Below are 27,085 nucleotides of genomic sequence, written 5' to 3' on the forward strand. Positions count from 1 at the left end.
TACAGTATTCTGCAGTGTGTTCGAGTGCTCATGCAGCTGCTTATGTTTAGCTGGTACGCATCAGCAGCATTTGCATTGGAGTAGCTGCTTGCGCTCCCATTGTGGCCTAAACGTATCCACAGGCAAGTGTGAATACATGACTGTGTGGGTCTAGGTAGAAAAACCTGACTCAGCCATGAACTTCAAAGTACAATCAGTCTTATACTAGGCTTTACTAGCAACACATGTCAATACAGCTTGCCCTCCAGATTGTGATTTTTCTTCTTTTCTTTTTCTACTTGAAGTATGAACACAGCCCTATTGCGGAACAGGTGGAGAACAACATAACAAGACGTAGGGGATGTAGGGACGACGTGCCGTTGTACTGGGAGCAACTCAACCGACCAGTGGTCTCGGCGTTAGCGTTGCAATCAGGCCGCGTGATCGGCTCTGGATGCGAGGCGGCCTCCATCTTCTACTCAAACTAATCATATCAAGTAATCATAGTACACACATAGCTCTCTTATCCGAACTTCAAAGTTACAGCACGGGCGGCGCCTCGGTCCACCGGGCACTCTGGGTTAAGACTAGTCACCGGGAAATATTACTACTCGGAGTTTGCCGATTTTTTGTGGAAATAGTGATATCATGCCAGATTTCTGGCCCTCCCCCCCCCCCCCATTGAAACGTATGCGAACGTTTGCAGGCATTTCAGTGTTATGGACAGTGCCTGGTCCCGGACCGCCCGGATAAGCCAAGATATGAATGTACTACAGTAGTACTTCGAAGTAGTTCAGTCAGCGATGTACATGTATGCAATCAAGCACACTCAGGAGGTCATGATGGCTGAATCTTGCCCAAGGGCTGTAGGCCCGAGGGCTACAGGCAAGGGCAAGATTCATCCATTATGACAGACAGAGCATGCTTGATTTGATTTCTTACAGCATGAAGCAACATATTAGGGAAGGTCAAAGGTCGAAAGGTCGAATTATTCCGGAAATGACGTCAAACGGTCCTGAAATTATCCATGCCGGTTTCTTTTTTCTTCTCCTCCCCTTCTCCCTTCCTTGCCGTGGTTGGCTAACACCCTCTCTCTTTGTATTGGCCGGTGTTCTCACTGTGCTATGAGATGCTGCAATAAATAAATAAATAAATAATAAATAAATAAATTCCGGAAATGACGTCAAACGGTCCTGAGGGCCTGATTATGCCCGCAGCAGGAAGACCGTCTATTGGCTATTGCCCCCGGCAACGATCACGTGTCATGTAAGAAGTATGTAATCAAGCACGCTCAGGAGGTCATGATGAGGTCAAGATTCAGCCATCATGACAGACAGAGCGTGCTTGATTTGATTTCTTACAGCGCGAGGGAACATAATATTATTAGGGAAGGTCAAAGGTCGAAAAATTATTCCCGAGATGACGTCAAACGGTCCTAACATTCCCGACATGACGTCAAACGGTCCTGAAACTCCCGAAATGACGTCAAACGGTCCTGATGGCCTGATTATGCCCGCGGCGGGAAGATGGCCTATTGGCCATGGCCCCGGCAACGATCAAAATAATGTAATGTAAGAAGCCGCATTTACAACACGAACAAATACCGGTAGGCTGTCTATACCAGCTGCACTGATTCGTTATGGTCATGTGTCTTGCTGGCTGCTATTTTCCACATTGTGATTTTTGTACTATCCCCATCGCATATCGCGGGCCGTCATAATAATAATTATTATAATACATGAGCAAGTTAAGAGCCCGTTTGGTTTTTGCCATGTAAAATATTTAAAAAACAGGGAGTTGTAGGGTTTGTACGGCTCCCTGATAAAAACAACAACAACAACAACAACAACAACAACAACAACAACAACAACAACAACAACAACAACAACAACAACAACAACAACAACAACAACAACAACAACAACAACAACAACAACAACAACAACAACAACTCACCATCACCAGTCAGTCACCTTCGCAAGACATGGCCGCGTGGAAACTCCGAAAGCCCAAACTACAAGATTAGTACAAAGCAGGTCTCTTCACGTCTGCACAACATTATCAAGAGTTGTAATCATGTAGACTCTTGTCTTGACAGCATGACTATTAATTAATATTAAAGGGGCACTCCGGCTTCATTTTCGACGCCGAGTTTTCGATGCCAAGACGAAGGTTGGTGAAAGAGAAGACCCCTCGAACAAGAACGAGTCTCCAGAAGCGATCGAGTCGAGCAGGAAGACGACTTTTGAATTTCGGCCGAGCGAGCGCTGATGACGTAATGAGGGATTAGCTTGCCAGTGGAAGTGCATCTGCGCACATACATTTCACATACTTTTTGGCCAATTTTCAATCGAAGAGGAGGTTGTTTTCTATGTTCTCTCAACGTCGTGAGCGATCCCGTCTTCTATACCCTTCCAGGTACCCTGAAGGTCCTCCAGAGGAGAATTTATCTCCAGCAAAGCGTTGTTGATCCGCTAAATTCGTCTCGAGACATATTCACCCAGTGCAGTGCTGACAAATGTAGAATGTTGAATCTGTGATAATTGTCGACGATGGACAGAAAGGTTGATAGCCGCTGTCGCAGGGAAAGTGAAGCTGCTGGAAGTAACAACGGGGAGCTTGTTAGCATCACTTGATCAAAGCAGCTAGACGGAATCGGGGAGTACTGACTATTTGTCTCGCCCTCAGTTTAGTGAATTTTATGATCAGAACATTTTTCGATCAGGATCCCTTCTACAAGATGTGTAGTACAGGTGATTTCTGAACTTGACGATATGGAGACCGACCAGTAGACCTACCAACAACGTGTACCTGCAGGAAATTCACCCAAGGCTATTGCTAATGCTATCCTCTTCAGTGGCTGTTGTTTTTTTAGTAAAAATATGTTCACTTCTCTCAACATATTCCTGCATGGCAGCAAGAAGGTGCGCTATGGAATTCAACGCCACAATCTTCGCCCAGCTGTGGATGAAGCATGGTCAAGTCATGGCAGTACATATACTTGAACCAGATGAGAAATTGAAGTTCATTTGTGGTGCCAAGTTTGACAGCCCCAGTGACCAAGTCAAGCGTTGTCTTTTGCCGTGGCACAAATTGCTGAAGAATCCGAGATGTTCTTGGAATTATGCACATGGATACTACCAGAAATAATGGTGGCATGAACCATTGTGGAATGGGACAGCTCACGGAGAATACTGGAATAGCTCAAGTATCTCTAGGCGATGGTAAATCCTGTTCTGGCTGATAGCTTCGGCCTGCTGCGCCCGTCCATGTACAATGATGGGAACATGCATTTCTGTTTTCTACATATTTGCTATCTACTGTACTGTGGTATTACAGTTGCAGGTCCCTTATATAGAAATATGTTCACCCCCCCCCCCCCCCCCCCCCCCCCCACACACACACACACACATACCCACATAAATATGAACTGATAATTTCACTGTTGGACTCGCCGGTGGCTAGAGAGCAAAGGATTAATTTATAGCAAAGAAAAGGACCAGGGAACTACAAGTTACGCTATAATGTCCACGAACTATTTCACTGTATTTGAAATAATTTTGTTTGATACCCTGAGAACTCTGAAACTTTGCAGCACTGTGGATTATATGTGGATACAACATTTATGGAAGGAACACATAGTTCAAATAATTATAGCACTGGATTGTTGAGATTGTGAGCACATTCCAATCAGTACTCTACATATTTATAAGCGGTGGCAATCGTTAGGAATAGGTCGTGAGTTGTCAGAGTGCTCTAGTATATGAGAGAATGTTTTGTTTGTCTAATCGACGGCTCGTTTGAAGCCAGAGATGTTTGAACTTGCTTCAGTCGACTTGATTCTAGACAGTAATCGAAGGAGTACTATGAAGTATACACCAGGCGTAGTCTGTAAGCTATCTCGTGAGAATTCTGTCGGTACACATCAGGTATCAGCTTGCAAAGATGGCTCCTCTCTGTTTCTTGAAAGCCTGTATAGTTGGACTGTGGCTCCAGCGATTCCCTTCTCAGAGCAGGTACCATACCCAATACGGTCCATGCATATTGGACAAACCTGTGTGCACAACAGAAATAGTGGAGAGAAATCTCTCAGCTCATGAACACATCAGTGAAATTTGAACTGCCGTTGTTTGTGGCCATCAGTATAAACCTATCGACTATAAGAATAATGTGCAAAAAACCCTCTATAACTACAGCTGGGGCCATGGAATTATAAAGCATCTAACTTAGGGAACTGCCAATTCTGGTCGGAGTTGCGTTCGAGGCCTGCAATTCATGATGGCTATCGTATGTTGCATTGACCAGAGATCATATAAAACTTCCATGCCACATTGAAACACGCACTACTTTCGAGTACTTTGGTATCCCCCACCAAATGGGCATTCGTTCCCGGGGTGGCAGGCGTCACCATTCGTTATGCCTGGATCAGATTTCATTGACCCCAACTGTCATGAAGAATCATTTTTACTTCGACTGGATTTCAGTACAAGTTAGTTGTAGAACTGCAGAATAAATTTTGTTGTATTTGGGCAACCATTTCTCTACAAACGCTCTATTTGGAAAATATTTTTTTTAAATATAATACATGTCCAAATTCCACATCTACCCAAATCGGAATACTTGATCACGTATTCAGTCTGTGATAGAGTGGTCCCATGGTAACAGGACTTGTCCAAGCATGCGCATGCTCCAAAGTTGTTGCGCAATGATGTAGTGCCTGTTGTTGTGTTGAGCCCGATTTTGATGGCGGCTGGTATGTAGTCTTTTCCTTTTTGTACTTCCCGTTTCATGTTTGTTCAGTCCTAATAATTATAATATTCCCGTCCTATCCGGTTGTGTTGCTGTGGAGTCCGGGAGGAGAGTTTTCAGTCACAAGTGGTGCCGAAACCCGTTTGCTGAACCTAGTCTTATTCGTTTTTTCTGACAGTGTTTTTGGTCGACGGCCTGTATAGTGATGGCGTCGGGTCCTCGCGTGGACAATTTGCTGCGACCTTTTCGGGGGCGCGATGATAATCTGGATGAATTCTGGCAGAAGTTCCAGGTGGTGGCAGGCATCCAGAAGCTTGAGTCGTCAGCAGCCCGGATGGCCGTACTCCCATTGTATTTGTCGGGTGATGCATTCACTGTTTGGTGTGAGATGGCCAGTGGTGATCAGAAGGACGAGGCCAAGGTAAAGCAGCGGCTCGTGGAGTCATTTTCAGTCACCCCTGCCGATGCCTACCACCAGTTTGTCAAGCGGAGGAAGCGTGCGGACGAAACTGTCGACGCCTACTTGGCGGATCTTCGGCGGCTGCAACGGCTGAGTGGACACAAGGAGGCAGCGGACGGCAAGGACCCGATCCTCTTGGAGCAGTTCCTGGTGGGGCTTCCGCCTCACTTCGCCGTGCAGCTTCGTTTGAATGCAGCCTCTCAACCTGCTGGGGCTACGGTAAGCTCAGTTGCAGCCCAGGCCCGTGCCCTTTGTGCTGCGGGCAGCTTAGTCAAGGAACCCGTTGCTGCTCTGACAGCCAGCCCTGCTCGACGACCCAGTGGCAGTTCCACCCCTAGTCGCCTCTGCTATGAGTGTCATCAGACTGGGCATTTGCGGCGCGATTGCCCGAACCGGCAGAGACGTCCTCCTGTTTGCTTTCATTGTCAGCAGCCCGGCCATGTCAAGCGTCAGTGCCCTCAGCTGAAGTCTAGTGGTGGTGCCAGTTCTTCTCAGACGCCCACTAGTACCGCCTGTGCTGCGGGCTCGGGCTCGTCGACCACGGGCAATGCCTGCCTCAGTGTCGTGGCAAGTCCCTGTTCGTCGCTGCCCAGGATTCATGTCTATAGTGAGGGCCAGGCCAGGCTGCGTGCTGCCGTGGATTCCTGCTCTAGTAAGTCCTTGATCAGCTATCGCGTTGTCTCCGAGTTGGGTGTACCCGTTCAGCTCGTAGAGTCCAACCCGCGCATTACCGCCATCGATGGGCAGGAAGTTGTGGTGTCTGGGCAAGTCCGGTTGACTGTTCATCGTGACGATGACAAAGTGCACCTGCCTGAAGTTACTGCTGATTTCCTCGTTGTCGACACCTTGGATGTGGTTGACGCTGATATCCTTCTGGGACTGGACATTATCTCCTCCGTGGGTGGCGTGCACCTTGGTTATGCCCCCGATGGTGTCCTCGCAACCGTATGGTTTGGTCCCCCGCGTGATCCGTCAACTGCATCCGATACCACGTCCGAGTCTGACAACCCGGAGAGCTCCGCTAAGTTGCCACGCGATGTCTCTGTGTCACGAGATGGGCCGAATGTCACCCTGTCCATGGGTGATGCTGAGGTCGCCTTCGACGCCGAGCGTGGTTTTTGGGAAGTCCAATGGCGTTGGTCGGCAGGCGCACCACCGCAAGCCCCTATTGGCTCTGGTATTGGCGAATACTCCCGCCAGAAGTTGTCACCGGAGCAGGAGGCCAAGTTCCAGGCCGAGATTGACCTTTGGCTGGCGGAGGGATGGCTTGTACCGTATGATGCTGATCGACATGGTCCACCAGGCGCCGTACTGCCACTGTTGGCTGTGTGTCAGGAACATAAGCCTACCACACCCGTGCGTCCGTGTTTGGACTACCGTGCGCTGAACGTTCGGATCATCTCCAGCCCTGGTCGGGAGGCACCCGCGTGCCCTGAGAAGCTTCGCGAGTGGCGGCAACGGAAAGGCGCGTCCAAGATTGTCGACATCCGTAAGGCCTTCCTGAATGTTCGCATCCACCCAACCCAGCAGCGGTTCCAGATGGTCGTTTGGCAAGGACGACAGTACGTGATGGAGCGCATGGGCTTTGGCCTTGCCATTGCGCCGAAAGTCTTGGACACTATTGTGAAATGGGTGACCCGTGACTTCACCGACACCGATAATTACATTGATGACATCATCACGCCGACAGATCAGGCGGAGGCCCTTGCGGACGCGCTGACCGCCCATGGATTGCCTACGAAACCTGCTGTGGACGTTGATGCGACTCGCGTCCTTGGTCTGCAGACGCACGATGGCCAGTGGGAGCGACGCGAGCCACTGCAACCCCCTCCTACCCAGATGACTAAGCGGAATGTATTCCAGTGGTGTGGTCAACTGACTGGTCATTATCCGGTCTGTGGCTATCTGCGCCCTTTGGCTAGCTGGCTGAAGCGCTTGGCGTCTGCAACAACGGATGCCTGGGATGCAGCTGTCCCCCAGGAGTTGTGCGACCTTTGCCACGATGCGGCAAAGCGTGTGGAGGGCGACGACCCTGTTCATGGAGCCTGGACTGCGGACGATCCCCAAGACTGGCGTGTTTGGTGCGACGCCTCCAGCATTGCCTACGGTGTCGTGCTCGAAGCTGATGGTACTGTACTCGAAGACCAGTCGTGGCTCCGCGGTGCCACCGATAAACGCCACATCAACGTCGCCGAGCTAGATGCCGTGGTAAAGGGCCTCACTCTCGCGTCGTCTTGGCGTATCCCGAAGTTGTGCATCATGACCGACTCCCAGACGGTGCATGGGTGGCTGCGTTCTCTGTTCGACAACATCAAGCGGGTTCACGTCAGTGGGTTGCACGAAGTCCTCGTGCAACGCCGGCTGCAGGTTATTCTCGATATCGTCGACTCGTCCGGCATGAGTGTTGACGTGGTCTGGGTACCCACACAGCAAAACATTGCTGATCAGCTCACACGTGTCCCACCGCCGTTCCTCCGCTTTGCCCGCCAGACTGCGAAGATGTCTGGCCCGATTGGTGATGCCGATGTCGTTGGCGCCGCTGTCGCTGATGATGCCGCCTGGCGTGTCCTAACCCTGGGCGAGATTGCCGCGGCGCAGCAGCAGGACGAGGTGATTCCGGTTGTCGTCGAGGACCTTGTGGCCGGCCATGCTGTCCGTTCGCCGGCATTCCAGCGTGTTCAGCAGCAATTGACCGTCGTGGATGGCGTGCTGATGCGGAGCGTCAAGCTACCCCCTAACGAGGTCATGTCAGTACCAGTCGTGCCGAATGACATCGAAGAGTTCGTTCTTCGGGGTGCCCATCAACAGACTGGCCACGCCTCCTGGGAGGTCATGTGGCGGTTTCTCCGGGGTGTCTGTTACTTCCCCAACATGGCCGAGAAGTGTCAGGACTTCATCCGCCGCTGTCCCCCCTGTACGGCTGCAAACCCTCGTGGTGGCCCCGGTGTGCCACCGACACGACCTGTCTCCGCCAACGGCCCCTGGAGTGTTGTCTCCATCGATACCTTGGAGCTTGGTGTCAGCCGTTCTGGTTACCGCTACGTACTCGTCTGCATCGACCATTTTACCAAGTGGGTCGAAGTTGTCCCGATGAAGCGCCACTGTTCAGCGGAGGTCGCTGCTGCCATGGTCTCTATCTGCTCACGATGGGGCGCGCCTGAGGTTGTGCGTAGCGATAATGGCACTGAGTTCGTCAATGCCATTGTGTCAGCCCTGTTCAAGTCCTTTGGCGTCACGGTCCAGCGGGGCGCTGTTCGACATCCCCAGTCACAAGGTTCTGTGGAACGTTTCAACCGGACGCTGTTGACGATCATCCGCAAGACGCTCGAGGATGATGACGACTGGGAGACTGCCCTCGAGCTTCTGTTGTTCCACTACCGTTCTCGCCCGCACACCGCTACGAAGATTAGCCCGATGGAAGCCATGCACGGCTGGCAGCCTCACCGTCTTCTCATCGAACAAGATTCCACTGAACTGTCCGACAGCGCCTGGGTGGACAAGTTGCAGCGGAAGTCTGCCCGCCTGCGCGATCACCTCGAAGTTGAGCTAGCACGGCTTGACTTCCTCGATGCTCCCGTGCCCGAGTGTCCATACCCCGTTGACACTGCCGTCCTTCTTCGGCGTCCGGAGCGGCATTCGAAGATTCTCACCCCCTTCGAATCTGGATGGCACGTAATCCGCATCATCTCCCCGTCGACAGTCCGTATTGCCACAGCTGATGGTCGCTCCAAGCTGGTGAACGTGGATTTGCTGAAGAGAGATCCACAGGCTCCTGATGCGCATGGCCCTGCCGACGCGCCGGCGGCAGTGGAGGCTGACGACCGGGACCCCGTTGTCCAGCTCGTGTTGCAGACGCCCCCCGTACATGATGCCATGCCTGACACGCCCGTCCATGGCTATGGTTTGCGCGACCGTTCCAGTCTGCAGGTCCCTGGTCGGTTCCGTACGTAACTCACACCGTTGTGTTCATTTACTGCAGTTTCTTGCTGGTTATTCTGGCCTTTCCCGCATCCATATGACATGCCTTGTAGAGTCCTATTACCACTGTGTGTGTGTCTCTAGTTTTGGTGCAAAATCTGTTTTGTCCAATGCCGCTCGCTCGTTAGTCTCCGTTTCCTCTTCCATGTACTGCATGTGTCATTCTGGACTTTTTCGTGTGACGGTACATTGCACCATATGCTTTGTGGCTGCTCGTGCCGCATCTATTCTGGTTGCGTGGGTATTCTCTTTTCTATTCGGTTCCGGTATGGTTGCCCTTCACTTGCTGTTTGCCATCTTTTATGTATATCCGTGTGTATGGTCCATCTGCGAGACCGTTGTCTTCTTTCCCGCATTTTGTGTCCCTTCTTTCCACTTTTGTCCCCTTGGAATGTTTCTTTGCCCGTTCACTTTGGTGATACAATTTCCCTGTTACCAGGCGGAGGAGTGTGATAGAGTGGTCCCATGGTAACAGGACTTGTCCAAGCATGCGCATGCTCCAAAGTTGTTGCGCAATGATGTAGTGCCTGTTGTTGTGTTGAGCCCGATTTTGATGGCGGCTGGTATGTAGTCTTTTCCTTTTTGTACTTCCCGTTTCATGTTTGTTCAGTCCTAATAATTATAATATTCCCGTCCTATCCGGTTGTGTTGCTGTGGAGTCCGGGAGGAGAGTTTTCAGTCACAAGTCCTACACGGAATGTTTAGAAAACGCCAGGGAATAGGAATTTGCTAACGAGAACTCCAGGCCAGGGTACTAGCATACGAACAAAACAAGATAAAAACTCACCAGTATACTTGTAGTAATTCATGTCGGTGTAATATTCACGATAAGCAACGAGGCACCCTCCGATTTGGTCAAGCTGCTTTGAAGTCTGGTTGTTCAGGTGATACAAACGGGCTCCCTGTTGTTACTTCCAGCAGCTTCACTCTCCCTGCGACAGCGGCTATCAGCCTCTCTCTCCATCGTCGACAATTATCACAGATTCAACATTCTACATTTATCAGCACTGCACTGGGTGAATATGTCTCGAGACGAATTTACATGATTTAGCGGATCAACAACGCTTTGATGGAGATAAATTCTCCTCTGGAGGACCTTCAGGGTACCTGGAAGGGTATAGAAGACGGGATCGCTCACGGCGTTGGGAGAACATAGCAAACAACCTCTTCTTCGATTGAAAATTGGCCAAAAAGTGTGTGAAATGTATGTGCGCAGATGCATTTCCACTGGCAAGCTAATCCCTCATTACGTCATCAGCGCTCGCTCGGCCGAAATTCAAAAGTCGTCTTCCTGCTCGACTCGATCGCTTCTGGAGACTCGTTCTTGTTCGAGGGGTCTTCTCTTTCACCTACCTTCGTCTTGGCATCGAAAACTCGGCGTCGAAAATGAAGCCGGAGTGCCCCTTTAATTAATATTTTGTAGTCGACTGTGCATGTGCATGTGCCATGTGGTAAATCTACCACGTGGCACACTGGAGGATTGGCAATCCTTTTGAAAAATCAACTGATCGCGCGCACCATGAAAGGCATGATGGTAGATCTACTGACTTTAGTGTAGATAATTCCTTCCATGGGGATCCATCCGGGACTCTCGCTTCCACAAGGACTTCTAGATTTGCGTCTTTGATTCCTCTACCAGTGGTCGAAGCGAGTCTCAGCTCGAAGTTTGGGTCTGTTGCTGTTGCGGATGCAACAGCCTGGCATAAATAATTGAAAAGAAGTCAGTCCCGAACTCAAAAACATTTTCATCATGGCCATAACAAATTGCTTGACGTACTTAGTGCCCATCGCACTGGCTGTACTGATAATGGTGCACTATCCTGAGCCAGAGTTGCCTGCAGATATACTGGCCATGAGAAGAACAGGCTCATATTTCTCTTTCAAATCGACCGCCAATGGAGACCATCTGCGCATCTTTTTCAGAGGTGAGAATAAAATACGCGTATACATGGTATACGCGATATACGGTGCATTCCCCTCCCCTGCCCCACGATACGATAGCTACATACCACACACACATGTTATTAGAGAGGTTAAGTTCATTGCATTCCCAACTCATCACAACCACGCGCTCTTCAGCCGAACCATACAGACACAGCAAGGACACTTCCGTTGAGAGATAATATTGCTCCACGCCTCTAGACAGCTGTTTCGCTCCCTGTCGGAGCTCATCAGTAGAGGATGATAATGGAGGAATGATCATTCTTATACACCAGAAATGGCGCAAGTGCGCGCTTTCCACATATCAATGGCATATGGAAGCTGCTAAAATGGTAAAGTGTGAGAACAGCGATAAATAATCATAGTACTCGCTCATTGGTGGAGAAACACACCACACACACCATTTTAGCAGCTTCCATATCTTTATCCTCAGATTCAGTATAACAGAATACTCTGTAGACGAATTCCAGGTCATTCTTCTTTTCCATTGTGTACTGTTCCTCGTCAGTGTGCCGTTCTGTGTGGAGTGTACACGTGCATGTGGTGTCCGTTGTGTCTGTTTATGTATGGTCCGTGCGCTGGAGTACTGCCGCCGTACAAGCTCACTGCCTTTCAGGCAGTGAACATGTACGGTGGCAGTGCCCTAGCGTACGTACCGTGCACCGGGATTTATATTCTATATAAGTCCCGCGCGGGATTTATACTGGCCAATATAACCATGGCTAGACGAGCGCTGATTGGCTGAAAACAGGCCCTCCGTACCGTACCATGGTATAATTTCAGGCATATCCTGGGATTCGAACCCGCACTATCGCCCTACATGCATTCCCCCATTCACTTCGCATTCATACCCATTCTTCCAAGTTGCTTCACGTTATGATCTTGCGTTTGGAAGCCCTATTTGAATATTGCGGCCAGCTGTGTTTGATGGTACGGTACGGTACGGGACAGATACGGGATAGCGCCAGGCGTGACACAAACAAACAAACACACAAATACCAAATTAAAGCTGTGTGGACCCTGGCTAGCGCCAGACGTTACTGAAGTAACGTCTTCTGCATAGCTACGGGAATAAATACTGTGTACTGATGCACATGTACTCCATGCGGCCGGCCGTGCCGAGGTCTCAGCTTTACATATGCAAACGGTCATGGGGAAAAGGGAGAAAGAAAAAAAGATAGAGGGGAGAGATAGGGAGCTGGAATAGAGGTGAGTGGGCATGACGTCTGAATAACTTTTAAAAGAGAGCGTAATTAAAAGGTGTAGGCAAAGCAAGAGCTCTCGAATGCATGCTGCTTCATTTGGATGTACTTCGTACCAGTGTTTAATTAAACTAGTGTACATGTATGCGCGTGTGTATGCATGCATGCATGCTTGCGTATGTGTGTGTGTGTGTGTGTTTGTGTGTGTGTATGTGTGCATGTGTGTGTGTTTCGTAGATCTGAAAGGCAGCGGACCTGCCACCAGGAATCTTTTCTTGCTGCACGGTTTCCCAGTCAGCTCCAGCGATTGGAATGAGGTCGCTATTACAGTCTAGTCATTCCCCTAATCTAGCTTTCAGGCAATCCATGTGCTACCCGTAATAGAGCTGCATGGGTTAGAGACTTAGAGTCACTATTCTCACGTTACTCAATGGGACAAACATACTTCTACCGTGTATGGAAGATCTGCCAGTTGAATCATCCATACCGTGCAGGATTCAGTGGGTTTTAACCGTTAGTCAGTGGGGGATGCTGCGCATAACGCAGTGTCATGGTTATCGATGTAGACAGGCAAGGAAGATGAAGGCAATGAAAATCTGTTCATTAGGAGCTTGTGCAAAAGCGAGAACTTCAAGTTGTTCTTTCTGCATGTGAAAACTGAACACCCTTTTCGCCAACCTCTCTGCCATATTCGAATATGGACGAATTGTGTATGTCACGTGGTGAGTGCAATAAGTCCAATGCCCTTGCTCTCGTCTTTCTGAAGCTGCAGGGTGTAGTGCTGTATGCATGCATCTCTAGGTGGTGACTTTACTTTTTTTTCTGTGACACCAGTGACCTGGTGTAGCATGCTGTGTACTGTTCAAGTCTGGGATGACTTCATTTTCTTATTGCAATGGTTTTTTTTGTATACTGTAGGCGTAACTGGCCAGAGAAATCCAGCCTCATGAATAAAATAGCACCGGGTGCTACGCAGCCCTAGCCCTAGCACTACACACACTGTTCTGTGCACTCGAACGCGGCGCTACTATATTCACGAGGTTGGATTTCTCTGCCAACACAATATAGAATGTTGCAGCAAGTGTTGTAACAAGAACCGTCACTCTGTTTATCGTCTTCTATTTCTGTTCATTTGTGCCCTTTGAAAAGGTGATTCCTGGCCTTCAGGAAGAGTTTGGACGTCTGATAGTGCCTGAGCAGCTTGGTTATGGACTGAGCGACAAGCCGGTTAGTGTAGTGGATGGCTGTGCTTCCTACCCTACTCATTTATTACGCACACGCGAGAACACACCCGCGTGTGCACACACACATGATACACACACACACACACACACACACACACACACACACACACACACACACACACACACACACACACACATGGTCATGGTCATGGTAAACACTGCCATTACGGTCACGTGTCCCCTTGCAGGGCCGACAATATGGAACGACAAGCGACGGCAGTCCGCTGAGAGAGAGGTACTAGGTCAGGGACTCAGGGACCATGTTCGAGAGAGCCATCTCTGGCAGCTATGGATCTGGCTTATCATCGGAAACGATTCCTCTCACGGCTTCCGCTGGAACTGGTCCATTACTCTCCACAACAGGGCGAACATTCCATGAGCCAATGCTCAGAGTCGTTCCAAGTCGTCGTCTTCGTGCGGTAGTTTGCTCCACTCGCGGGCTTGCAAAGCCTCGCGAAGGACTTCCGAGGTGGGGGCGACGAGGAGAGTGTCGACATCGTAACTATCCGACCAAGTCTCCTGTCGTTGAAGACCCCACGTCAGGCACTGTTGGCCTGGACGGCTGGGGACACCCCAGGCCGTCCACAACGACGAGAACAAGCACGGACTGAGGCCAGAAACAAGAGCCCAAAAACGTACAACCGTCCTCCACCAGAGCAGAGAACACACACACGCACACACGAAAACCGTAGCTCTGTGAATTGCCCTAACTCTGACCCCGATGATGCTCCTATCCCCTCTTCTTCTCATCTCTTCAACTTTGAGCTGCCCCACTCCGTGGAGATTGATGTTATGACTGCGCTCATAAACTGACTAATATATGCATGAATGGACAATGGATTGTCTTGCGTACTACAATTGCAGTTGACAACTCTGACTGGACTAATTTTAAAATATGTGTCTATGTGTGGGTGTGGGTGTGTGCGTGCGTGGTGTGTGCGTGCGTGCGTGCGTGTGTGTGTGTGTGTGTGTGTGTGTGTGTGTGTGTGTGTGTGTGTGTGAGTGTGCATGCGTGTGTGTGTGTGTGTGCCCGTGTGTTCATGATGTATATGTGCAGTGGCCACACAACTATACAATCTTTGAGCAGGCGGACATCATGGAAGCTCTGTTGAAGAGTAGCGGCGTTGGCAATGCCCATTTCCTGTGCCATGACACTGGTCTGACAGTGTGTCTGGAGATGCTGGCAAGGTGAGTCAGGCAGGTGTAGAGTTTCTGCAGAATGAACTGCTACCCACCCAGACCCACATCCATAGCCCTGTGCATGTGCGTGCACATGCAAACACACACACACACACAAACACACACACACACACACAAACACACACACACACAGTCACACACACACACAAACACACACACACACACACACACACACACACACACACACACACACACACACACACACACCTTGAACCTTGAACCTTGAACGTGCCCATTGCCGATGGCAATGATAGCGAAGGGACTATCCGCTAGCTTTGCAGTACGGAGCGTGGCGCTTGAGGTCCCCGGGACGACGGCAGACCTTTCCACATGCGCAGCGGAAGCCAGAGTCAGGATCAGGAGGAGCACGGGCGGGAGGACGACGATGAGCAATCTGCCTCCAGGCAGAGCGATCCTGGGCAGCATCAAACCAGCAGTCAGAAGGCACAGGGGGGCTGATGGAGCGGAGATCATCCACGATGACGTCACGCCACCGCTTGCGTGGACCATGGCGAGGGCGTGTTGCAGGGAGCTCCCCAAACAAAACTCGCTTCGGCATGCGGTCGTCGTTCATCCGGCCAACATGGCCAAGCCAACGCAGTCGATATACCCGGATGATGTCCGCGACGTCACAGTCAATGCCGAGGTGACGCGGTTGTCCCACTGGTCCCGCCTGGATACGCCAACGATGATGCGAACACACTGGTGATGAAAGGTGTTGAGAGAGCGTAGGTCCGGTGCCTTCGGCGTCCACGTCTCTGCTCCGTACAGGAGGGTTGTCAGCACAAGGGCGATGTACACGCGGCGCCGACAGCGGAGAGATAATGACCGATTCTCAAACACTGGGACACGGAGACTGCCGAACACACGCGAAGCCTTGGCGAGACGGGACTGAACATCATGCGAAGACTGCCCGTCCTGATGGATGACGCTGCCAAGGTACGTAAAACTGTCAACGGCCTCGATGGTGCTCTCACCAAGTGACACCGGCTCATTCGTGGGCGAATTGACAGTCATGCATTTGGTCTTCGATAGACTGACCGTGAGGCCCCACCGCGCCGCACACGAAATGAACAATTCCGTGCACCGATCAGAAATCGGCTTAGTGGTGGCATACACTGCAGCATCGTCCGCAAACTGGGACTCTGTGATGACATCACGTTGCAGGCGGGACTTGGCAGTGCGGTCTCCAACCAACTTTCGGCCAACTCGGTAGTGCAGCTCAACACCAGCGTCCGGGCACATGGAGCGCCAATACCCAACGACTGCAGAGAAATGCAAGTTAAACAAGACGGGTGCCAAAGTACAACCCTGACGCAGACCGTTGTTGACATTAATGGCAGCAGTGACACCGCCCTCTATGCGGACCTTCACCTCCATCGACTCATGCAAGGACTTGATGATACTGAGCATCCTTGGGGGAACACCAAACTTCTGGAGCAAACACCACAGCGCTGGACGGGGGATCGAGTCGTATGCCTTTCGCAAATCGACAAAGAGAGCATACAACGGCAAGTCATGTTCGTAAGATTTCTCAATCAATTGCCTGGCAACAAAGATCATGTCTGCACACCTTCTGCCCTTGCGAAAACCAGACTGTGACTCGGGAAGCATCTTCTCCGAGAGTGTCTGCAGCCGGTTCTGAAGAATCCGCGCAAACAACTTCCCAACAACATCCAAAAGGCTGATACCCCTCCAGTTATCACAAACTTTCAAGTTGCCTTTCTTAGGTATTGGAACAACGATGGCATCCCGCCACTCAGCGACAACCGATGCCTCATCCCACACCAAATCCATGAGCTGAACCAGACGATCATGGAGCTCCTCACCACCCGAGATAATCATTTCGGGAAGGATACCTGATTCCCCACCGGACTTTCCAACCTTCATGGAGCGCATCGCCGCAAGCATCTCTGCCTTCGTCGGGGGATCATCCAGTTCGGTCTGCAGTGGCTCATCCGGGATAGCTGTCACACACACACACACACACACACACACACACACACACACACACACACACACACACACACACACACACACACACACACACACACACACTTGTACTTGTACTTGTTGCACACTGCCGAAACTGGTCACGTGGGTCTCCCCAGGAGAGGGGAGAGAGACTCAAAAGGAATCTTGGAAAGATGACTCAATTGGCTATTGAACTGCCCAACGGCCGACACCCCCTGAAATCCCCAAAACTCTGGGTGGACTTGAAAATGATCCCATTTATGGGCTCACCACACCTCAGTAAGTGGGTGAGGACAAGGTGCAGAAAAAGGATTGACGGCATCAGGGTATCCGTCCTGGGATCCAACTGCAGTTACCCCTGCCCCCAGTGAAGGTAATACATGCTACTAGTGTGCGTGGCTAAATCAGAGTGGATCTGATATTAGATTCACCAGCACCATTGATTACACAAGAGTTAATCTAGCCAGAAGCAGTCCATGGTCAACAGGTATGTATACTTCAAATAGAAAGTAAATGAACCCTGGAACCAACAAAGGTGGCAGGTACAACATTACACCTTCAAGTAGCCGAGCCCGTTGGCAACAGACCCAACACAATCAGGCATAAGTGTACCCACCAACCGAACTAGCTCACACACACACACACACACACACACACTACTACTACTACTACTATTGACAGCTGCCAGGATTGGCCACGCCGCTCCCAGATGGGAGGTACTGTCAGAGAGGTTAGGGGGGAGGAAGGCAATGCTCCAAGTGGCGTTCCAGATCTTGCCGCCTCCGGAACCGTCGGTTGTGGCAAACTTGGCAGTGAAACTTGAATTGTTGGCGTTCAGCCACAGTAGGGCGCTTTGGACAGGTTCCACAACGGTGACGCTTGAGACCCGCAGCCGATTTAAATGAACGCTGACAGTTGGTGCAAGTTACACCAGGAACAACAAGAGGCGCAGGGGCAGGGGCCGGCGGCTGGTCGACATCGCCTAGCCGACACTTATGCACCGCAAAGCCTCCTCTGCTACGTAGCCATCGGTTGCATGTTGGACACTGTACTGATCCAGGCTGCTCCGATACCGGGAGCTGACGGATTGCTGAACACTTGTGCCGGGCCATGTCGGAACTACGGCGGAACAGACGGTTGCAGGTTGGGCACTCGATGCTCTTCGGGGCGGGTTCCTTGTCCTCACCTGCTGCTGTCACCACTCCACGCCACTCTCCACGATCGCTTGCCAACTCAAACCAGTTACGCACTCCCGCCACGGATAGGTCCGTGTGAATGGTGTCCTTCCAGCGACGACGAGGTCCACAGAATGGCCGAGACTGAGGGAGACAGGCAAACAGCAACTGCTTCGGTACTCTGGTGTCATCAAGACGAGCCAGGTGCCCAAGCCACTCCAACCGTCTCTGCTGCACCATGCGTGACAATGGTGTGGGATCACCCCACTGTGCTCGCAGTTCCTGTGAAGAGATGCGCTGTTCCCACTGTCGGCCTCGCGATACGCCAAGGATGGAGCGAATGTTGGCATGGTGAAACCGGTCCATTCTATCTAAATCTGCCTTCAACGGCGTCCAGCATTCTGAACCATACAGAACCGTTGACAGTACGCAAACGACATACAGGTGGCGCCTGGTAGGGAGGTTCAGGCTCCGGTCATGTAGGATGCGCCGAAGACCACCAAAGGCCCCTGCACCCTTTGCTAGACGGCTCCGAATGTCCGCTTGCGACCGCGAGTCTGGAGTGATGGTGGAACCAAGATAGGGGAATGAGGTGACTGCTTCAACCCTATCACTGCCAATGACCAAATCAGAGCAATCAGCAGGGCAAACTCCGAAACCTGCAACGAGAAGCTTGGTCTTGGTCATGCTCACTGTGAGACCCAAGCTGGATGCGACCTCACAAAAGGCACACAGGGATTGATCGGCTGTGTTGCGAGTTGTAGCGAGCAGTACAGCATCATCCGCAAACTCGAAGTCATCAGCATGGCCGGACTCGGAGTGGGGACGACGCCTAGTGACACGAGGGAACAGCTGGCCATCAATTGTGAAGCTGAAGTCCACACCAGACTCTATTCCACGCTCAACGAGAAGGGATCGCCAACGCTCAATAACTAAGCCGAAGTACAAGTTAAACAGTACAGGTGCCATCGCGCACCCTTGGCGCAGCCCATTCTTGACAGATATCGGATCCGTGCAACCACCGGCAACGCGAACGCAAGCTGACATGTCTGTATGGAATGATTTGATGATGGCCACAGTCGGGGGCGGCACACCCAGCCGCAGCAATGCCTGCCAAAGAGCTTCGCGAGGGACAGAGTCGTACGCTTTGCGGAGATCCACAAATACGCAGAAGAGCTTCGATCGATGTTCGTACGACTTCTCGACAAGTTGACGGACAGAGAAGATGGCGTCCGCACAACCACGGTGCCGCCGAAACCCGCATTGGGATTCAGGCAGTTCCGCCTCAGCAATACCTTGCAACACACACACACACACACACACACAGACACACACTCACATGTTTTTTCTTCATTATTTGAATTCATTTAGAGCACAGGCAATTCTACCTTTTCACCAGCGGAAAGACCTCCGGTTCCTACAAAGAACGAATAAAACAATTGTGAGAGTAATACTAAAGACGGGGGTCTAAACACGAAATGAACGATGTTCGTTTTAGGGACGACAAAGAACTTTTGCGACAACCCCGAAGGAGTTTCTATCCCCAAGAAGTTTGGTTCACCGGAACCAAGAAATACTTAAAAAGGCAACGAGTGGATTTTCTTTTTGTACTGGTGTTCACACTATTGCCCAGAAGAAACAATTTCTTTAATGTCTTTTCTTGAGTCTCACTCAGAGTCACCATTGCTCAATTGACAAGTCTCGATTCAAGTCGCGAAGTTTTCCTTTCCCCAGGAAGTAGTTACGAACTTAATTAATTGCATTTTGTGCAGAGCCAGCTTAAAGGCACACGCCGCACTGTGTACCAGAGTATCACTGGGAAGTGCATTCCACAGAGCGTTTGTACTTCCCATAAAGGATAGTGATTGACCACTGACCGTATACATTAGAGAACTGCACTCTCAAGATGCGCAATGTGATTGTGCTGCTGCTGATTCTCGACACCTCAGGTTTAACGCACGGAATGCGGACAAGGACACGCGAGACAGCGGCGTTGTCATCCAGTCGTTTGCCTTCAACAATGGAGGTACGTGTCTGGCATGCGTTGCTTCCAGAAGAGCTCATGTTTGTGGTGCTGTACGATTCCTCTAATGCGCGGCTCCTTTTTATCAAGTAGCCCGTCAGATACACATGTGCTTAGTCAGGATGACCTCAATGACCTCAATATGCAGTTCATTCTGCTATACTTGTACTTGAGACATTTGATTTGTTGCTGGAACCCAGACACAGTTCTAGTATACTAGGAGCATGACGTAAAGAACTGAAGAAAGTAACGTTAACTAGGTATTGTACCGGCTATGAGTCGACCTTTCATGACCTAAAAACTGAACTGAAAAAGAGGTCGACTTCCAACAGTGGTTCAATCGCCATTGAACTGGGAAATCAAGGCCCCAACTTGGCCCCTGAGTGTTGCAGGTCAACTTACGACTGGTGAAGAATGTAGCAATTACGAAACAGGAAGTAAATTTTGGCCGGGTTTGTTGAATTAGGGCAGGTTTACACGCTACTTTTCATAACTCAAATTTGCTCAACCGTTTCTGAGTGGACTGTCTGGCAAATTCTGTCTCTGTCTCTGTCTCTGTCTCTGTCTCTCTCTCTCTCTCACTCTCTCTCTCTCTCTCTCTCTCTCTCTCTCTCTCTCTCTCTCTCTCTGTGTGTCTCTCTCTCTCTTTCTCTCTGTCTCTCTCTGTCTCTGTCTCTCTCTCTCTGTGTGTCTCTCTCTCTCTGTCTCTCTGTCTCTCTCTGTCTCTCTCTCTCTCTCTCTCTCTCTCTCTCTCTCTCTCTCTCTCTCTCTCTCTCTCTCTCTCTCTCTCTCTCTCTCTCTCTCTCTCTCTCTCTCTCTCTCTCTCTCTCTCTGTGTGTCTCTCTCTCTCTCTTTCTCTCTATCTCTCTCTCTGTCTCTGTCTCTCTCTGTCTCTGTCTCTCTCTCTCTCTGTGTCTCTCTCTCTCTCTGTCTCTCTGTCTCTCTCTCTGTCTCTCTCTCTCTCTCTGTCTCTCTCTCTCTCTCTCTCTCTCTCTCTCTCTCTCTCTCTCTCTCTCTCTCTCTCTCTCTCTCTCTCTCTCTCTCTCCTTAGGGATGTTCTCAGCACTGACAACTCCTACCCTAATGCAGAGGGTAAGAATAGTTGACAGCACTCACTGTATAACATTCCAGTACAACTCATACATACATAAATCAATACAGAATGAATTGTGAGTGTTGAATAGTGAGTGTGTTTGTAGAAATCTGCATGTACCTCTCGGGCACGGTGCCATGTCTAGTATACATGTGATATAGAATCATATATTCAAATTCCACGGGCGTGGACGTGCACATGTGCAAGCGAATACTACTAGAGAGGTTGCGCACAATGAAAATCCGTAGCTCCGTAACGAAGAGTCAAGACAATAAAAAAATCGACGGGTTCGCGTACCGGGCAGGTCAAGAACAAGGAGTCGTACAACTCCCTGGTCAGACAAGGAGTTGTAAAATATCAGTATTTAGTACTCCATGTTACGAATAATATTTTCCTAGATCTGCTCTGTTGTCATGTTTTGGTCGTGTTTGGACGAATCTTCGCAGCAAATTTTGTTACTCGAACCCGGACGATCCAAATCTTATGAATTTTCGTTGTGCGCAGCCTCTCTACTGTTATCTTCAGGCCAAGGCCAGCACTTTGTTGCAAGTTCATACTCCATGATTGGCATGAAGCAAGCCAAGGTCATTCCACTTTTATTTGCATGGTGTCTCGCTAAAATCTTGTTTGTGACTACTTGTAGTAATGTTGCCGTCTTCAGACTTTTCCCCGTGTCAATTCTCTCGAACTTATGAATATAATGAATGTTGCCTCACCGCTATTTCCCACAATTAAACTCTAGCCTCCTGCCCATTGTTCGATAACACGTTTAAAGTGTTCTACCTGTTGCGTCTGACATACTCTGTGTTTCCACAGCTTGTTCTTTTGCCTGTGCTTGGCGCAGCCGTGACGGCTGTGGCACCACGGTTTGTGACCGAGAAAAGGTGGGTGTTGGACCTGTTGGCACTGACGAAAGCACCGATGTCTGCCTCAGTCACAAATATTTACAGCGAAGATGCCAGAAACGTTGTGGCGCACCTGCATGCTACAGCACTCATGATGATCTGTATTTTTAGTATACGTAGCTGAAGGTAGTTTATATCTGAGGTTAATTGACTTAAAACATTGATTTAGAGCCAGGCTGCCGTGCTAGCATACTGTATGAGTATGGTCTGTGAAGCGCTGCTTTGTCTCCTAACACAGTGTTTCTCAATGAAATCCAGCGTCGTGAATACGCCATTGCCCTACACCTGTGTATGGTCTTGTGTTCACCGGCCTGAGGCTGCACAGCGCCCATCGCTAGTCGACACACACACACACACACACACACACACACACACACACGGCTGGATTTCATTCAGCAGCACTGTAGAAGCTGTGCACATGGTGCAAGATTCTGGCTTTAAAGCAATGTACTTGTAGAGTGCCCTTCAATGTACACTGTACTGTGAACATAAACGTGACTATTGTTTAGACTGCAGCCGGTCTGCTAGTGCTTGCTGTCATTGCAGTACGGTTTCCTGTGTTAGTCAAACAGCCTGTTGGTTACGGACAAAAGTCATCTCCTCAGTCCTCGGCTGTGCTGCCTGTTAGAGCATCCGGTATTTGCCTGTTGCTTTCTTATGTCTTCCATTGCTGTTCCCACAGTCTGATGGAGGCGTTTGGCCCACGCACTAAGCCCAGCCGGCAGTCTCTGAACAGTGCCATCGCACTCATGTACCGCCAACGCGGTGCCATCGTCTTGAGCAGGTAGGTGAACATACATACGGCAATCTACGCTTCATTCTCCCCTTCCTCCCCCCCCCCGCCATTTCTTCGTGCTCGGTGAACCGCGGGTTTGGGGGGGGGGGGGGGGCGCCCTGCCCCCCCCCCCCCTTCAAAAGTTTCGACCTATGTTTCGAAAAATAAAAGGCAGCGCGCGCGGCCTGAAACGATCGTCCAAAAGCGGTTGCGCGGTATACAGTGCTCGAGCTGGTGTTGATTGTACACACTACAGTCTACAGAGTACAGTGAGCATGCACGACTACAGAAACACGGTGACCTGACTGTGTACACTGTACTGTTGTACAGTGTGATCCCTGCAGGGACGCGCTTGACGCGTCTTCAACGTACCGTATTATCTCTAATATAAGCACGGTCCTTTATTTTTTCAATGTACCTCCTCCCCGTGCTATTAATGGAGACGCTCCTTTATTGGAGACTGTTCCATTATTATTTCAACCTCATTTCAGAGGCATGTTGCCATGCCAAATTCATGTCAGACACACACATTTCAGGGTTTTTTCGCCTGTACAGATAATGAATTTACACAGTGTGTTTATCATGGAGACTGAGCACTTTATTTTTTGAATGCTGCCCCAAGGTGTTCTATTATTGGAGACGTGCTATTATTGGAGACTGTGCTTATATTAGAGATAATACGGTACAAACATCGAAGAAAAGTCTTCGAGTCAACCAAAACACGATTCGAATGCCGAGGGCTCAGGCGATCATCCTCGTTCCAATCGTGTTTTGGTTGACTCGAAGACTTTTCTTCGATGTCTCAGCGACATCCCAAAAGGCCTAGCTCTAGCCAGCAGAGCCTGGATGGATTTTTGCAAAGCGTTCCTGTGGCGGCGCAACTCCTGCCGCTGCTCCAACAGGAAACAGTGGGAGTGATGAAGTCGCTGTTATTCCAGTTGAACTTTCGGAGCGGACTGACAGTCACACTCCGCCAGACGTGGAAGCACCTGTTGTCAGTGAGCAGCCAGAACATGAAGAACAGCGCACAGTGTGCATAGCTCCCAGTCCACAGGTTCATCGACTCCTCGCCAGCACCCAATGTTTGCACTATTGTTTTCCCCCTTATTGTCTTGCTCCCTCTTATGTTCAGGCTGCCTGTTTTGGAGCCATCAGTTGCCTGGTGATCGTGATGTAACGTTTAACTCGGAGTAGCAACACAGTTCTCTTTCTCTCTCTCTCTCTCTCTCTCTCTCTCTCTCTCTCTCTCTCTCTCTCTCTCTCTCTCTCTCTATTGTGTACCGTATAAAGTATAGCTCTGGTGTTGTTGTGGTCTCTGCTGTAGTGTTATTGCCTACATACATGAGAGAGCGGTGCACGAAGACAGATGGATTGGTGCAATGATCAGTACCTCTATCCCAGGTATGTGTACTGTTTTGTTTTACTATTCAGTTGTTTCATGACAGTGAGTGAGACCAACAGACAGACAACGAGCAAGAGCTTGATTCTCCAAATTAATGATGACACGCCAGTGGCAGGCCCAGCTAGATAATAGGGACCTTTCGCACCACGCGTACGGATACGAAACGAATGCTGATTCGTCACCTGGGTTCGAGGATTCATCAGAGTCTCTGCGGAGAGCTCGTTTTCACGAATGGAAGCCTCTTCATTCGTGGCGCGCTCCGAATCCGTCAGGTACACATGTTTTGCCAGGTACACCTTGTTCCCTTGATTCCATGATCCATGCACGTGTGCGTGTAAACACCCGTACAGCTGTCTTCGTAGTTGCCATGCACATTTGCATGACGACTTGCGAAACCTGAATCTATTTTCAACGAAACGATTACGAGCCGAATCAAACTTCGTTTTGCATTTGATTCGTAGCAAATGCGAAAGGTCCCTAATATATAATATACAACAATCACTAGCTAGATTGCCGAACCGCACAACGGAGAATGGAGCTCTTGCTTGATGCGAGTTACTCTTTTTGATTTTTCCTGATCGACCCATCAATTTATTGGCTGTGCCGTGTCCTCCACCATTATCAACGTCATTCTGACGAAGGCCGATATGATGGAAACGTTAACATTCGTCAGTACTAGTATCAAGTCTTGCTCCTGTTGTGCAGTTCGGCTATCTATTGTTGTATGAGACAGAGAGAAAGACAGACTGAGAAGGAGGGAGGGGACTCTCCCATGACCTTCAGAGAAACCCACAGAACTATCGTCAATGTGCAAAATTGATATCCGTAGCAAGCTGTTTGTTCCCCTAAACTGTTTCTTCTGCTGTGTTGTTTTTGATGTCGTTGTTGTGGTTCTGTATGTTCTGTATGTTTTTAACATCATAGTCCACTACATCTATAACCCAGCTGATCCAGTCAACAAGGAGGAAACCTTCCAGCACTTCAAGTAAGCACTCTCCATTCTTACTTCATGCTCCTGCCCGTACTCAGGCTACCAATGATTGCCAGTGTACATGTAGCAGTGCACAGCAGGATTAGAGAGTTTCTGCTACACGGTAACACGTGCCAAAGTACATATGGAATCCTTGTCCGAGTTCGAGATCAAGTTTCACACGGATTTTTCATACCGTTCTCCGCGTGGAGCATGCTTCACGCGGCCTGGTCTCCGTAAGAAAGCTACGACGGTGTCAAGCATTTTGAGCATGACTAGCGCACAGAGTGCATGTGGCGGGAAGCACACAATCGTGTACTCTCTGTGCGTCACGTACAGCAGAACCGGAGCACCGTACTCCGTGTCCAACGTCACAGCGGTTGACACGCAGTTTGATACGTAGTTCCGTGTAGCAGAAACTCACTATTATTGGGATGGAAAACTAGCCTATTCAAAACTACCAGTAACTGTACTTGCAGCTCCATCCATGCCCTCTTCTGGCTCACATGTGTACCTTCTGCCATTGAACGTGGCATGCCTGCCCAGCATGTACCGCATGGGGGGGGGCTTCTTTGATGACAGAATTTGTAATGCTATGAAATTAAACTAGTCGAATTGAAACTATTGGTAGTAGGTCTGACCTGTGTACGTCTCTCAACTGTAGAGGCCATACCCGACGCTTCTGATGACATCCAAGTGCTTGAAGTAGTCTAGGAGTAGTACACTATCATAGATACAGTAGGACAGGCGTAGCGACTTTCTTTGCATTTGTGTGCTTGGCTCGTAGGAAAACTGTGCCGCATGCCACAACCAGTCGAATGCCTGAACACATCGGACACTGGGGCATGCTCGAGGACCCAGAGACCTTCTTGGCTCGCTACTGGCAATTCTTCTCTACCGTTTCCAAATGATACCTGATGCTCCAATGCCCTTTCTTGCTTCTGCATTCGCTTCTATGGACTAAATTAGACATGTTTGTAGCCGTCCATGTTTACAAACTGATCTCCTGGGAATAGAGTACGGTACGATACTGTAATAAGCAATCTTATCAAGGACGCTGTCCGTACTAGGGTTCCGTATAACAAGGCCATGCCTGTTGGGACTCCCCTAGTCAAATAATAAATACTACTACTAATACTAATACTACTACGTACCTGTTACTCGACAGTTAACATGTTTCTTTAGGCCCTAGTAGACTGCTGGTGCTGGTGATACTGATGCTAGTGCTGGTGGTGCTGCTGGTGCTGCGCTGGCGCTGGTGGTGCTGCTGGTGCTGCGCTGGCGCTGGTGATGTTGATCATGCTGGTGGTAGTTGGTGGCAATGTGTCCTAGGGCGGGTAGCTGCTCTACGTACCGTGTCCGGCTACATGCACATCTACAGTGTACACTGTATAATGTACTGGTGTACTGGTCAAGATGTTGCTTTACTCACTGCATGTGTTTAGAGAAAGGTTGACGATGGCTACCTGGCCGGCCACCCGGTACCCATCTGTATGCACAGACATCTTCCCATAACATTTCTTCAAATAACGAAAACAATTGGTCATTAAAACGTTAGACTTTGTGACTCGTTAGACTTTCCGGTTTTACGGTACTCAAGAATCGGAATTTGTAATGGCCTCTTCCACGTTGTCTTACTCTCTTTTTTTTTACTTCGAAGTATTTTTTTATTCAGTTTTTACCTTTCACTGTATATACCAGCTGTGTCTGGTTTCTCCCTTATACTAGTAATTATATTATTACTAAGTTGAAATACTAACCAACCTCTTCCACTTCCTCTTCCTACCAACCTCTTCTTCTAATGATATTAGAAGAAGAGGTTGGTGCGACTTCGGCGATACTTCCCCTGTGTCTTGTTTTGTGTTTGTCTCCACATGTCTCTTTGTAGGGCTGTGTTCTCAATAAAAAATAAACTTATACTTATAGGGAGCACCTCATCTCACCCACTCAGTCCAGCCATTTTACCTCATCTCACCCACTCAGTCCAGCCATTTTACCTCATCTCACCCACTCAG

General features: G+C 49.7%; 1 protein-coding gene and 1 long non-coding RNA gene across 2 annotated transcripts; one reads left to right on the forward strand and one right to left on the reverse strand.

The window, feature by feature from the left end:
- Window positions 1-3,441: 3,441 nt before the first annotated feature.
- Window positions 3,442-10,538, reverse strand: LOC135810041 (uncharacterized). Its single transcript, XR_010552263.1, has 2 exons — window positions 9,954-10,538; window positions 3,442-4,033 (listed from the first exon to the last, which is right to left on the reverse strand). It is a non-coding gene; the product is annotated as an uncharacterized LOC135810041 (long non-coding RNA).
- A 170-nt stretch (window positions 10,539-10,708) lies between these two features.
- Window positions 10,709-26,842, forward strand: LOC135810042 (mesoderm-specific transcript homolog protein-like). Its single transcript, XM_065323508.1, has 11 exons — window positions 10,709-11,091; window positions 12,547-12,626; window positions 13,459-13,536; window positions 14,611-14,741; window positions 19,852-19,928; window positions 20,977-21,017; window positions 21,835-21,902; window positions 22,606-22,707; window positions 24,023-24,099; window positions 25,025-25,085; window positions 25,858-26,842. Exons 1-11 carry the CDS (start codon window positions 10,917-10,919, stop codon window positions 25,979-25,981), a joined length of 1,014 nt encoding a protein of 337 aa, XP_065179580.1. The 5' UTR covers window positions 10,709-10,916; the 3' UTR covers window positions 25,982-26,842.
- Window positions 26,843-27,085: the final 243 nt, after the last annotated feature.

The sequence above is a fragment of the Sycon ciliatum genome, chromosome 2 (assembly GCF_964019385.1).
Source record: "Sycon ciliatum chromosome 2, ocSycCili1.1, whole genome shotgun sequence".
NCBI lineage: Eukaryota > Metazoa > Porifera > Calcarea > Leucosolenida > Sycettidae > Sycon > Sycon ciliatum.